Source organism: Chionomys nivalis, chromosome 18 (assembly GCF_950005125.1).
Source record: "Chionomys nivalis chromosome 18, mChiNiv1.1, whole genome shotgun sequence".
NCBI lineage: Eukaryota > Metazoa > Chordata > Mammalia > Rodentia > Cricetidae > Chionomys > Chionomys nivalis.
The window spans coordinates 26,845,337-26,859,467 of record NC_080103.1 but is presented as its reverse complement, the minus strand read 5'-3'; the positions used below and the strand labels follow the sequence as shown (position 1 = coordinate 26,859,467).

Genomic DNA, 14,131 nt, shown 5'->3' with positions numbered 1-14,131 from the left:
ACTGGGCTGAGCTCCCAGAGTCCAGTTGAAAAGAGGGAGGAGTGATAATATGAGCAAAGGGGTCAAGACCATGATGGGGATATCCACAGAAACAGCTGACCTGAGGTAGTGAAAGCTCACTGACTCTGGACAAACAGCTGGGGAACCTGCATAGGACCAAACTTGGCCCTTTGAATGTGGGTGACACTCGGGCAGTTTGTGAGGCCACTGGTAGTGGGACCAGGATTTATCCCTAGTGCTTGAATTGGCTTTTTGGAGCCCATTCCCTATACCTTGCTCAGCCTAGATATAGGGGGAAGGGCCTTGAACCTGTCTCAAGGTGATGTGACACTTTGTTGATTATCTTTGGGAGGCCTTACCCTCCCTGAGGTGGGGATGGGGGTGGCATGTGGGGTAGAGATAAGGTGGGTTAAGTGGGAGTGGGAGATGGAGTAGGAACTGAGATTGGCATGTAAAACAAAAAAGATTGCTTTTGTAGGAGGCCACTTGTTCATTTCCCAGCTGCCCAGACTCACAAAATAACCACACAAAAACTGTATTAATTAAATCACTGCTTGACCTATTAGCTCTGACTTCTTATTGGCTAACTTTGCATATTAATTTAACCCATTTTCATTATTTTATATTTTATCATGAGGATTGTGGCCTGCTGGCAATGTTCCACTATGTCTGTCTCCAGCCGTGGCTCCATGGTTTCTCTCTGATTCCATCTCCTTTTTCCCAGCATTCAGTTAAGTTTTCCCTGCCTAGCTCTATTCTACCCTCTCACAGGCTCAAGACAGTTTCTTTATCAATCAATGATATTCATAGCATACAAAAGGGAATTCCACATCACCTCCCCTTTTCTGTTTAAATTAAAAGGAAGGCTTAGTTTTAACATTAGTAAAATTACATATAACAAAGTTTTGATTTAAAATACAATAAATTTTAGGATCATTCTCCTGAATTGTTTTATTTAAAAATGTATAAGATTACTGAAAAAAAATGTATGTTCATAGACATGTGATCTCAGTTTAAAAAATTTTTTGTTTTGCACCCTTATGTCTCTTTGGCCTCCTTGCATTTGGTGTCAAAGTAGACACTGGGAAGATGCTCAGTTAGGAGTTATACATTTGGCATTTGCATATCTATTTCAAAGAGAGGTATATATAATTATAATGCATTTAGTGAATTATGCATATATTGATGCTTTAATCCTAGTATACCTTTCTAAATAATATTATCACCAACCATGTCATGATGAATAGAAGGTAAGAGTGACAAAGATTTACTATAGTAGGTTTGTGATTCCTCATGCCAGCCATGTCCTGAGCATGAAAAATATCCTCAGCTGTAGAGAAAGAATATTTAAAATGTATAGAAGCAGAAACTCTTGTATTAAAAAATTTGGAAAATCTATGGTTCACATATGAGAAAACTTAAGAGAGTATTCTCAAATTTTAAAAATATACTAACAGATTATAATACTAAAACAAGATAAGAAATAGAAACATTTCTAAGCTATAGGTTATTGAACACATTTTTTCTTGCATATATTGGAGATATGTAATCTTTTATAAACTATATAGTTTTCCTGTGAGGAAATTTTTAAACTAACTGTGGCGTGTGTGTGTGTGTGTGTGTGTCTGTGTGTGTTAAATGTATGGTGTACAAATGACTAAGGTATTATTGAAGTATATCTGAGAGTTAATAATCATCTTTCCAAATTTTTTGATATTTTTGGACAGATTCTTTTAAAACAATTTCTATTGAAATATGTTGATTCATTCAAAATAATCCCTTGTCACTTTATTTTGGGCTTATAATTTAACTTCCTTGAAAGAGAATTATGGCAAAAGTCCTTTGTACCGGAGTGTGACCCATTCTTCCTGAAAGATCAAAATGATCATCTGTATTTTTATTCCAGTAACTTATATTTATTCAATGTCATCTAATAGATGAGCTTTATACGCTGAAACGTTATTTATTTTACAGATGAAATAAATCATAGGGAAGAGAAAAAATTTCGATATCATGTAGAAAATGATATCCATATAAGGAAAGAATAGTTATCTCTGTAGTCATTCTCTTGGAGGTCAAATTTATTTCATTTAAAAAGACAACTTTGACATGCATTGATATGCAAAATTTCTCTCATTGACATACAATGACTCATGTAAATTATCTGATATATGAAAGCTTTCCAGATGAGCAAATATTATTTTATTGTGACTTTAATACTTTTAAATAAAATGCTTGGAAAATATTTTCAGTTCTGAAATCATGAACACGTTGAGTCTTTGTAAAACATTTGCTCGTGAAAATATTTTTGTAACACTAAATATATCTTATCATTTTTTGAAAGTAGAGTATTGCCATTCATTGCTGACTGCATTATATGCTTTAGAGCTTCCTTTGAAAACCAACATGCAAGCATTATAGAATTTTCATCTGGATGGTCAAGGACGACAGTCAAAGCCTTTCTGTAGAAAAAAGTGATTTGCAGCCAGTTTATGAAAGAAAATGACCAATCCAGGTAGACAAGACTTGATTTATTGATAAAGTTCATATCTGCCTCCTCCAAAGGACATTCACAAACTTGGTTTCAGAAATAAAGAAATTATGAATTACAAATGTTCACTTTTAAATGTCAATATTACAGATTATGTTTTTGATAAATTATCAGTTAATAAATGTTCCAGTGGAAGCTGGTATCAATTAATTTAACACTTCATATAAGAAATTATAATAAAACATTTATTTCCAAGTCTTACATATATTATTTAAAATAGATACAAAGTTGAGTTGGTAATTTTTAAATTTTAATGCTAGTTAATTCAGGCTATGTGAAACAAAATACCTTAGTGGAAAAAGGAGGGTGGCTGACTGTTCTGAATAAATATGACTTTTAAAGCAGCCCACCCTTATGTATTTAGCTACTCAGTTGATCAAATGTTGAATATAATTATCTTAAAAGGAAAGGAATTGTATTTGTTGGGCAAATAAAATAATATTCGAGACTGTGATTATTATACTGCTTAGACAAGACTCAAAGAGTTCATTGTTTACAAATCTAACATTGCACAAATTCATAAACATTTGCTTAGTTTCCATCTTTAATGTTTGTTGGAATTGCTGAAGCATACTGAAGACAATGAGAGAAGATAAAGTAGAGAAATAATTGTACATAAAGTTATTTACTGGGTGGATGTTAAAATATTTTTCCATACATACGTTCCTCTTCAAAAATATAAACTTTCTTGTTTTCCATATATACAATTATTCTGTGAAATCTGGGCTCCAAAAAGAAAATATCTGAGGTATAGCACTGAATTAAGCATTAAAATGCATGATCCTTTAGGCTGAAATTCAACAAGTTCCTATCAGCAGAGAAGAGCTGATTGGCATGCGCTCCTGAAAGCCTGGGTTTGGCGCCATGTGTAATTTGTTAGTGCCATCAAATAACTGAACTCTGCAACACCAACATACACAAAGGCATTTTATTATTAATCAGAGAAAGGGAATGGGGTCATCAGAAATTACAACTGTCGTCTTTATAACACTATATTTTATTGTTACCACAGTTCCACAATTGTCATTAGCACTAGGTGGGATTGAGAGTCATGCGCAAGTCTTGGAAATAGACACATGAATGACAGCATAGAACTGTACATAAAATAATTACAGTTTATTAAACACACTTTCACTATATCTTTGATGGATGGGAATGAGCACCATGTGTTTTTACGAATATATATTTTCTCTCTCTCTTTTTTTCTACAGCACCAAAGAAATCCAAATAGGAAAAGGAGAGATGATGGTTGATATCAAGAATCAGGCCTGTTGCCATCTCAGCCACACTATCTTATACTGTTATGACTACCAGAACTTCTTCCCTCTGGCTTTGCCTCCAACAGGTGTCAGTGATTCCTAAACACGTGTTCTCTACTGTCCTTTTTGAAAACTTGCATGTGGCATGAAATGGGTTGGTGGCAGGTACCAAGGTACTTTCTCTGTTGGTTTCATATAGTCTTCATCCAAATCTTAGCCAAGGAAGCAAACTGGACCAACTTCAAATCCAAACTTCTGATTCTGATCACCAAAATCATTGATCATTACATCAATGATGGGTACCTGATCAATTTTTGGAGTATTGATCTCAATCACAGTCTTTTCATAGCCTTTTCTGGACTGTAAAAAACAAGCAGAAAGTAAAAGTTATGTCATCACTTCTTATTATTAAGATCCATGGTATTTTCTTTGTTAACTATCTAATCTGAGCTAAGACAATGAGAGAAGGGAGAGCCCCGATAACTATGTAAGAGTTCATTCGTTATCACTGATGTCCCATGATGGTTTCAATTTTGTTGACAATTATACTTGCTATTTTATATTATTCACGGTTAAAAGTGTCTGGATTAGAACATATAATTCAATATGAAATGTTCATATTCAATCTTACATGAATAAGAAAATCCTTACAACATTAGGTATACAGGGGCAGAAACATAATTATATTATGAGAAATCAGAATGAAGTGTGTCAGAACATGACCCAAGAATGGAGCTATGTGAGGGAGATTCTGAGAGTTTGTGAAAAAAAAATCTCCAAGAAAACAAGACAAGAGTCTTATGACCTCTGTTCCTCCTATACGTGGGTTTGCTCTTGGAATGTGCATTTGTGTGCCTTCCCAGCTGTAGGACATTGGAGTGAGTGTGCCTTAAATTATACATAGCTTTGGTTATTCAAAAATGTTTCCAAGCATATCCTGTCCTTGAGTTTCTTTGCAGACTGAACTCATGTGAACTTGATCATTTGATGTTGCTTAACCTTCAGAATATAAATTATCTGATGTTCTAAATAAAATTGGGTACTGCTTGAGACCTTAGTTTGCCCCATTTTTAGGCTCCGTTCTCCCAGGATAATACCACCAATTAGAGTGTTCACAAATCAGTAAGATAACAGTCAAAACATTTCTACTACTGTATTTTAATTTTATAAACCTAACAGTGAAATACCCTGGGGAGTTTTATAGCTTTGCTCATGCACTTATTTTCTCTTTTTTGTTCCTCTTGGATCAGACTCACTTGGCTAAAATCATGAACTTTGTTGCTTGCAGTTGAGACGTCTCTAGTCATTAACACTAAGCTGAAGCATTAGCTAGGATATGGAATTCCCATGTGCTAAAATAATGTTTCATCAGACAGGAGTGAAAATTAGCAGCTCTAAAGCTAGTATATTGATCTTTCCAGAGGAAAGACATGAAAAGTCATTTGCTCTATAAATGACACAATGGTATTTATACCCTCTGTCATTTTAAAATCATGGACTTTGAGAGTAACTATGTTGTTTTATTTTATTTTTTTTTTTGAGTGACTGCTGGCAATATTTTTCAGATACTGGAAGTAGACAAAATAACACATGAACTAATACTATCTTCTATTATATCTTCAAAATGAGATGTTTAGGTGTATATTCCAGAGTACTGGTGTGTATATATGTGTGTACAGTATGTGTGTACAGTGTGTGTGCACATGTGTGCTCATTCATGTTCCTTAGTGGTTTCTAATATGATTTATCTTGATATGCCACTGATAAGCACAAATCTTAATAACAATTGGTATCCATTTTAAGAGAGACATTTGGTCTTGAGCCATAGCAAGGCTGTCCACACTGCCTCATATCCACCCAGTAGCGAAGGCAAACTGAGACTGAACTCACCGCACAGCCATCATACAACGCTTTGATGTGTGGGTTGTTCTCATAGGACATCTCCTCATCATTGGATCCCAGAAACCGAAGTGCTTTATCATAACTTGCCGATGACATGTCATACCACGCAATTGACTGATGGCAGTTGTAGGTGAAATTTTGTCGGGCAGAGGCAGTCAGGAGTCTCAGGAATGTCATTTGCACCATATTAATGGAATTGCCTTCCACATCTAAATATGAGAGCTGGAAAGAAAAGAATAAAAAGGCACATGTGGACTTTTCATTTTTCTTGATATAAAGAATTCAGCACTGGCCGTGAAATGTTACTGGCAGGGCTTGGTGATACTCAGTAGAATATTATCATTTTATGAAGCAATATGACTTGCCCCAGAATGAGAGTCTTTTCTAAAAGCCCTGTTACCATCCCGATACCTCAGTTACTACAATACTGTTTAGCTTTATAACAGATTCACTTTGTCTGTTTTGGCTTTCTGATCAGTCAGTACTATAAGAAAACAAATGTCTTATCTCCAAGAGATATTTCAACATAACTATGCATCCTTTAACTCTAAGACAGTAGTAAAACAAAAATTGAGAAATTCTGGTGTGAAATAAAGGTTGGTTTTTAAACTATTTGATTTTCAGAAATTTTATAATATATCTACTTAACTGTATCTTTAATCATGCCCTGGTCTTCTATGAAGCTTTTGGTTTTTTAGAATAGATGTGAATTTATCCATTTTCAGATAATTTATAGCTTTATTTTATCAACATCACCAAGCATAATGACCCAGAAAATTTTAGGCAATATTGCATCAATAATTTCATATTTAAGAAGGAAAATATTCTTAGCTACAAATTATTATGGTGCAACATCTTTATAAATTATTTTATTTGGCATCATTGAAATGTCTGTGTTCTTAAAATGTATATAGTCTAATATTTAAACCCATTCAGATTATAGACTGAGACTATGCAAGTCTGTAGTCTCCCCCCTTAAAATTCAGTTACTTAACCCTACTAATTAACAAACTAGATGATATTCTTATGAGGTTGAAAATGTATTTGAGATGTGCTCTATACATAGTAAAATAAATTAAAATAAAATTAACACACACAATTCTAGATATGTGTGTTGCATCTCATACAGATGAAAATGCACCATGAGTATTTAGCATGTAGCTTGATGGCTTACAAGGAAATTTTAAGACAGGTGCAAGACTCCACTACAAGTCATTACTTAATATGGATAGGTGTGTGTACAAGTTAAGGAAATTAAATGCATAAATCATTACCAGTGGCAAGTAATACCATTTAAAATATTACATTAATAAGTAATTAATTACCAAGATTAGTGAGAAATTTTGAGAAATTCCTAATATATTAAAAATTTATATTTTAACAGCTTTTAATATAATTTTAGTTAGGGCCTTAATCTTACATTATCTCTAGCAATTATTAAGTCGAATTTTTAATTATATAGCAATATTTAAGTAAAACCGAACTTCATACAAAGGAGCGGTCATTTGGTTTACAACATACCTGAAACTATCAGTGAGTGGGAAAACATTCCAATTTCCATAAGTTCTTAGGGAAATGAGGAACAAAGAATAACTGGCTTTCAAGCAGACATAAATTAGAATGGGTAAAGTCAGAGATAGTAAGTAGGTGCTGGGTTTTGACTCTTGCTATTTTTAGAGAAAACAGTCTATGATGTTAAACTCAAGTTTTCATTTGATCATCCTTTTTTTTTGCAGAAATATTTTGGGTTATTTTGATTCAAATCTTTAGGCTTTAAGATACTATTGATGACTAAGACCTCCCAGACTGGCAAATGTTAGGAACCATACTGCAAGCATCATTTGTGCTTTGGCATTGAACTTCTGAGGATGAATAGTTGGAGTTTCACCTAAGGAGTTTGAGCTTTTGTTGCACGGGGGAGGACCTTGGACTTTCCACAGGGCAGGGAACCCTGACTGCTCCTGGGACTGGAGAGGGAGGAGAAGAGGAGTGGGGGGAGGGGGAGAGGGGCGGGAGGAGGGGGAGGGAAATGGGAGGCGGGGAGGAGGCGGAAAATTTTTTTTTCAATAAAAAAAAATTAAAAAAAAATCAAAAAAAAAAAAAAAAAGAAACAACCTACCAGTTTTCCCCTCTTAAATTCACTGTACCAGCTTCCTGGTTTCTCCTTTGGCCATGATGAGATTCTTACCTGTTGTGAAAGAATGAGAAAAAATGATGAAAAGCTTTGTATACATATGTATCAGACTATTGTACTAAGATTAGGAGGCTAAAACGTGTTCCAAATCCTATAGGCCTTATATTATACAAAATGGGATCTGAGCAAACTTCAAACTAGATGAAAGAAATAGAATGAAGACTGAGTCATTTGCTTCCTGATATATTTTCTGCCGAAAAATAAAGGTAGAGGCTAACTCAAAAAGAATGTTACAGGATATTAGGGAACAGAAATTATGTAAGCTATATCTTATGTATTGTGTAAGCAAGACCTCTTATGTCTTTTCCTAGGGAAGATCCTGTCCCAGCAAACAACCTCAAATCATAGACTTTTCTTCTCAAAAGACTTCCCACACATAAAGTTAGACCACTTATCTGAAGTAGTTTTCAACCATCTGACTGCTCACAGTGCTTACTAAGAAAATGACATTTATTGCCCTACTTAAACAGCATGAGAGAAATATAATTATGTAAGTTGAGTACACTTCTTCATAATGAATATCTGTCTGCATCTTAAGAGATACACCTCAAGTGTCCATAACTGTGCGGTAAAGTCAAGAAATTTCTTTGGTGAGACTAAGTATTCAAAAAATAGACATAAAGTTGGCATATGTTCACTGAAAGAAGAGATTAATATTTTACAAAATATTGCACTTTGCGCATAATATGCAGCTGCGAGTTCTATCATGTAATAATTGGGCAGAGAATACCATGCACACTCTAAGAACTGAGATTCAGCTGTGCTGTGTCATGGAAAGCCATAGAATTCTTTGAGAGCAAGCAGGTGCTTAAAGAATACATCTGGGTAGAAAATAAAGGAAAGAAGGGTCTGTAAATCGTGTGCATCAGTTTGGTGCCTTATTCATATTTATGCAAATGAAATGTTCTAATTACCCTGAAAGAAAAGCAGAGAAGTGAAAATACTACAGTGTAATTTTTCTGTTTATTTCAATATTGCAAAAACATGGCAGGAACTGTCAACATCTACCACCAAACAGATTGGTACTTACTCCCTCAGATTTTTTGTCTGGATAGATGCATGTCTCACCGCCAGCTGTGAAATTACAGTAAACTTTGAAGGAATCTCCCGAACAGCCTTGGTTAGGATCAATCCAATATTCACCTAGAAGTTAAAGCAATAACATCTCATATATAAAGCCAACAGTATGAAAATGAAAATGCATTAGATATGAAATTTTATGCTTTGATTTTGCTATATATCAGTGTATACTTGAGTAGAGTTATTTCATTTCACTTTTGCTTCAATTATTTGTAAAGAGCCTAAACAATCATTTGGAATAATCATTTTAATTATTAGCATCACTGTCTATTTAGGATTCAGTTAAAATGTAACCCTTTCAACATTATGTTTATCCATTCATATTAAATCTTCATTCAAATTAGAATCAGGTGCACTTGAGCCCACATCACACATGTATCATCATATTTTAGTAATCTCAGGTTTGTAATCAACATATTTTCATGTCTAACAAAAGAAGTTGATTGATCTACATTGCACTGGGATTTGTAACATTATTTTATAGCAAAATTTCTTATAGTAAATACAATTTCTTTTTGAACAGCATCCTATAACAAACTTCTTTCTGCTATTAAAGCCACATGTTGAAGAGAAAACAATTATGTTAATGACTATTATTTGGTGTTCTGTGAATGAAGATGGTAAATAACGAGAGTAATATAACATATTATTTCACTAAACACTGCGTTTTTACTCAGGGTTATTAGAAGATAAATTGGCTATGTGGTGATTTCTTTGCTCTCTTCCTGCAATACTTAGATTGCTACTTCAGATCAAATAAGATTTGAATTACAGCAGTCCACTGGTTATAAGTTAAGTTTCTGTGTATAAGTTGAATGTTTGTGCTTGTAATATATGTACATTTGCACATGTATGTGCATGTGGGTGGAGAAAAATGATAAATTTGTGTGTTTTCTTCTATTGTTCTACCTTTTGTTTTGAGACAGTCTCTCACTGAACCTGGAGATTTTCCATGTGGCATACTGGCTGGCTAGTGAACTCCTGGGAATCCCTTGATTCTTGCATACTGGATGGCTAGTGAGCTTCTGGGAATCTCTGGGCTCTTCTTCTACACAATTAGTATTTATGGAAGAACTGGAGCTCAAAATTCACATCATGCTTATGTAACATATTTACCCACTGAGCCATCTCTCTAGTCCCAGTTAAAACTTAAGAAGCTCTAATTGATCATTTAGTACTGGGACTTTGAAAAATAGAGTATCAACTAATTCTATGCTATCTATACCTGAAATAATTAGATGAAGTTCTTTAATTTCAATAGATCTATGTTTTTCATGTAACTTGAGTACCTTAAGTAACAAAAATATTCACATTTTTTCTGAGCATATCCACATTTGAAACAAGCTGAGATCATAAGGAAAACCATGCAAGTAAACAAAAAATAATCTATGATTTTTGCAATCACACTATGTTTAATATTTTATACACTTTTAGGAATATATAATTTTGAATCTCACAGGAAAAACTGTATCAGTTCTTTTATTTTGCATCAGTTCTTTCCATTCTTTAACAGTGTCCTTAAATATCTTTAAATAATACAATTATATATTAATAGAGGAATTCTTAAGATACATTTGTTCAGTGAACTGGTTGACTATCAGGGCTGGAGGGTGGTTCAGCACTTATAAGGACTGGCCGTTCTTCCAGATGATCTCAATTTATTTCCCAGGATCTAAATGGAGGTAGCTGCAGTACCAGGGCATCCACTACACTCTTCTGGCCTCTGTGCCATCAGGTATGCATGTGGTTCACATATGTATGCAAAATACTCAAGCATATAAAAATAGATAAAAACATTAGAACGCTAAAGCGGTTCCATATCCCAAAGATACTATGTTCAATTTATCTCTAATTTATATATCACTTGGTTAAGACTAACTTTTCTGTAAATTTTGGTATCATTTTTTTATAGAATACTCTATTAGCTCCTTAATCAGCCTCCATTGACACTGTTTTGTGCTCTTTTAATTTGCTACAAATCACTTAGCAGGCTCTTCACCACTGCTTAGCCTTAGCTATTATTTTTTGGTTTTACAAAAACATGAGGGTCTTGCTACATCATAACTTTGAAAAAGTTTACCACATTTTTCTTAGAATAATCTTTTGATTTACAGCTTGACTGATGATCTCTTTATAATTTCAGAGGAAATAAAATCTTCAAAATTATTCAAAGTAGAGCCATCTTCCTATTGTATGAGTTCATACTATTTCCATAACAAATATCATAATATGCTATCTTGTGTTTTCCTATCTATATTAGTTAGATCATATATATATATATATATATATATATATATATATATATATATATATATATATGGTTTTTTTGAGACAGGGTTTCTCTGTAGCTTTGGGGACTGTCCTGGAAATAGCTCTTGTAGACCAGGCTGGCCTCACAAAGATTCACCTGCTTCTGCCTCCCTAGTGCTGGGATTAAAGGCGTGCGCCACCACCGCCCAGCTTCTCTAGCTTTATATTTATATTTTATAATTTAGCTTTAAGTTCCTGTAGGTAGAATCACTGCTCAATAATGCTCATAAATATATAACAAATAGAGACAATCTCATTTAATTAGAGTACAAAAGTACTAAAAGTACGAATGAAGTGGGGTGCTATATAGAGATTACTGGAAAGCATAGCACACAGGCAGATCAACATTTCTGGACTTTACAGTATTTCTCATTTTAGTTCTGCTTCTACATCATACGTGATTCATAATACAGGTTCTCATGTTTACACTCAGTGATTAGTTTCACATGATTAAATCATTCATTGAGTTTTGACGTGTACAGCTTGCATGACAGAGTCATATTCATTTATATTCATTTCAGAACCCAATGATTTTGGCAGCTACCTGTTGATCGCCAGTGATTTTCAACAGAGTAGCGAGAGTAATTTTCTAGCATGTTTGCTAGAAAAGCACATCATCTCTTTGTGGAAATGATGCCATTTAAAATTAGAAATCTCTTTATAAGTCACCGCACTAAAGGTTATCTTTTGAAATAAATACCGATTTAAGAACCATGGATACTTATTTATGTAGGATCCAATTAGTGTGTTTTTGTGTTAATGGACTATGCTTTAGATAATACAATTTTGTGACTTTTTTTTAATAGTGTGCCACTTATGACTTATATTTGACTTTTCTGGGAAGTACTGAGTTATGTACACATGAATTTTAATATTAATTTAAAATCAATCATGCAAAACAGTACTTTCCTGGAAGTAAAAGAGATATGGGAATATATCAGAATAAAGTAGAAGACCAAGAACTGGAAAAATATTTAGTACTCAACAGTTTGTTAATTAGATGACTTTACCAACTTTTCATCACCCCCAAATTGTTCATTTCCCAGAAAGTAAAGATACGAGTCTGATGGAGATGGGTCTTGTATTAATCTGTTGCTTTCATTGGTTAAATAAAGAAACTGCCTTAGCCCTTCAATAGGACAGAAAATTAGGTAGGCGGAGTAGACAGAACAGAATGCTGGGAGAAAGAAGCCGAGTCAAGGAGTCGCCATGATTCGCCCACTCCAGACAGACGCAGGTTAAGATCTTTCCTGGTAAGCCAGCTCGTGGTACTACACAGAATATTAGAAATGGGTTAGATCAATATGTAAGAGCTAGCCAATAAGAGGCTGGAACTAATGGGCCAGGCAGGGTTCAAAAGAATACAGTTTCCGTGTAATTATTTCGGGGCATAAGCTCGCCATGTGGGCGGCTGGGTGCCGGGGACGCAGCCCTGCCGCTCATTATTACAACACGAGTCATTTCAGGCTGTAGGCACAGTAAAACATTATTAGTATTAAGTAAGTTGGTTGTAGTTGTTCTGGTTATGTGTGCATCAAAGGAAAATGATTTTGAAAAGAGATTTAGTTTTATTTTATGTCTATGATCATTTTGTCCAAATGTATATTTATATAATTCGTGCATACTGATGCTTGTGGAGGCCACAATTTCCTAGAATCATCTGGAACTAGACTGACAAACAGTTGGGAGCTACCATGTGGGTGATGAGAACTAAGCCCAAAACTCTGCAAGAGAAGTCAGTGATCTTAATCTCCTCCAGCTCTGAAAACTAAATTTTTGTCACAAGTCATCAAGATTTTTAAATATTGCATTGACAAATTTCTTGGATCAAATATTCAGCTGTTAAGCTACTTAATCTTATACATATTATGCAGAATAATGTACTAAATCATATTAACATATCTGTATTAGTTAGTATTAATGCAATCATTTTAACATAAGGTTAGTCATTTACATGGCCAAATATATTTGTGTTAATGATGAGGATTCAAAAGTAATCTTGGCAAAATTTAATGAAACATGATATTGCGGAGAATTTTCCAGAGCAATTCTTGGACTGCATAGTGTAAATAAGCTCCCCCCCCCATCTACAAGGCTAAAAGTGATAGTTATTTGCTTTAGTTTTATTTAGACACTATATTTATTTTATTAATAAAAATGAATATGCTAACAAGGCACTGCAGTGGCTGAGCAGCCCAGGGAATTTGCTGAGTTGTTATTGACATACCATCTGGGAAGTCTGGATGGCTAAGCTGCAGGTCTTTGCATGTTCGTGCTGGATTCGTCTGAGTGCCCATGGGAAACTTCATATGTTCAATGTCTTGTTTCAGAGAATTGAGGGAACCAAAGATTTCCTCCATTCCATCTGCATAGTCGAGAATATTATCACCTGCATCGGCCTGAATGCTTTCTGTATGTCTTCTTGTTTTTTTGGGTGACAAAATAGGTAGTGGCTGAATGACTTCTCCAGGAGGACCCTGGAAGGGAATTCACATGAACATCAGTATTTCAGAAAAGAAATTATTTTCTGAATTTAAATAATTTACTACTTATTATATTCTTTTTAGAAGTTATTTGGGTTAGTTATCTGTAGCTAAACTGATCATACATACCATATGAAAAGATTATTAAACATATATATATATGTTCTTTTATAAAAACTTTTTTATAAGAATTTTTAAAAAGAATATAGTAGACATACTGAAGTAGATGCATAAATCTGGCCATTGGCTGGTACACTATCTGTAAACTAACATAGTTAGGAATTGTGCTAACATGCTACACAGGTTTTCTGTTATTTATTAAATTAGTCTTGATGTATATAGCATATCCAGA

At 34.1% G+C, this 14,131-nt stretch overlaps 1 protein-coding gene across 2 annotated transcripts in view; it reads right to left on the bottom strand.

The window, feature by feature from the left end:
- Positions 1 to 2,566: 2,566 nt before the first annotated feature.
- Positions 2,567 to 14,131, bottom strand: part of Col11a1 (collagen type XI alpha 1 chain) — a 176,880-nt gene continuing 165,315 nt past the window's right edge. For both annotated transcript variants that reach the window (XM_057793140.1, XM_057793141.1), the window contains 5 exons: positions 13,524 to 13,773; positions 8,937 to 9,049; positions 7,832 to 7,900; positions 5,701 to 5,934; positions 2,567 to 4,170 (listed from right to left, as the gene is read on the bottom strand). In XM_057793140.1, coding sequence (XP_057649123.1) covers positions 4,024 to 4,170; positions 5,701 to 5,934; positions 7,832 to 7,900; positions 8,937 to 9,049; positions 13,524 to 13,773 — 813 coding nt within the window. In that variant the 3' untranslated portion in view covers positions 2,567 to 4,023. The remainder of the gene's footprint in view (positions 4,171 to 5,700; positions 5,935 to 7,831; positions 7,901 to 8,936; positions 9,050 to 13,523; positions 13,774 to 14,131) is intronic.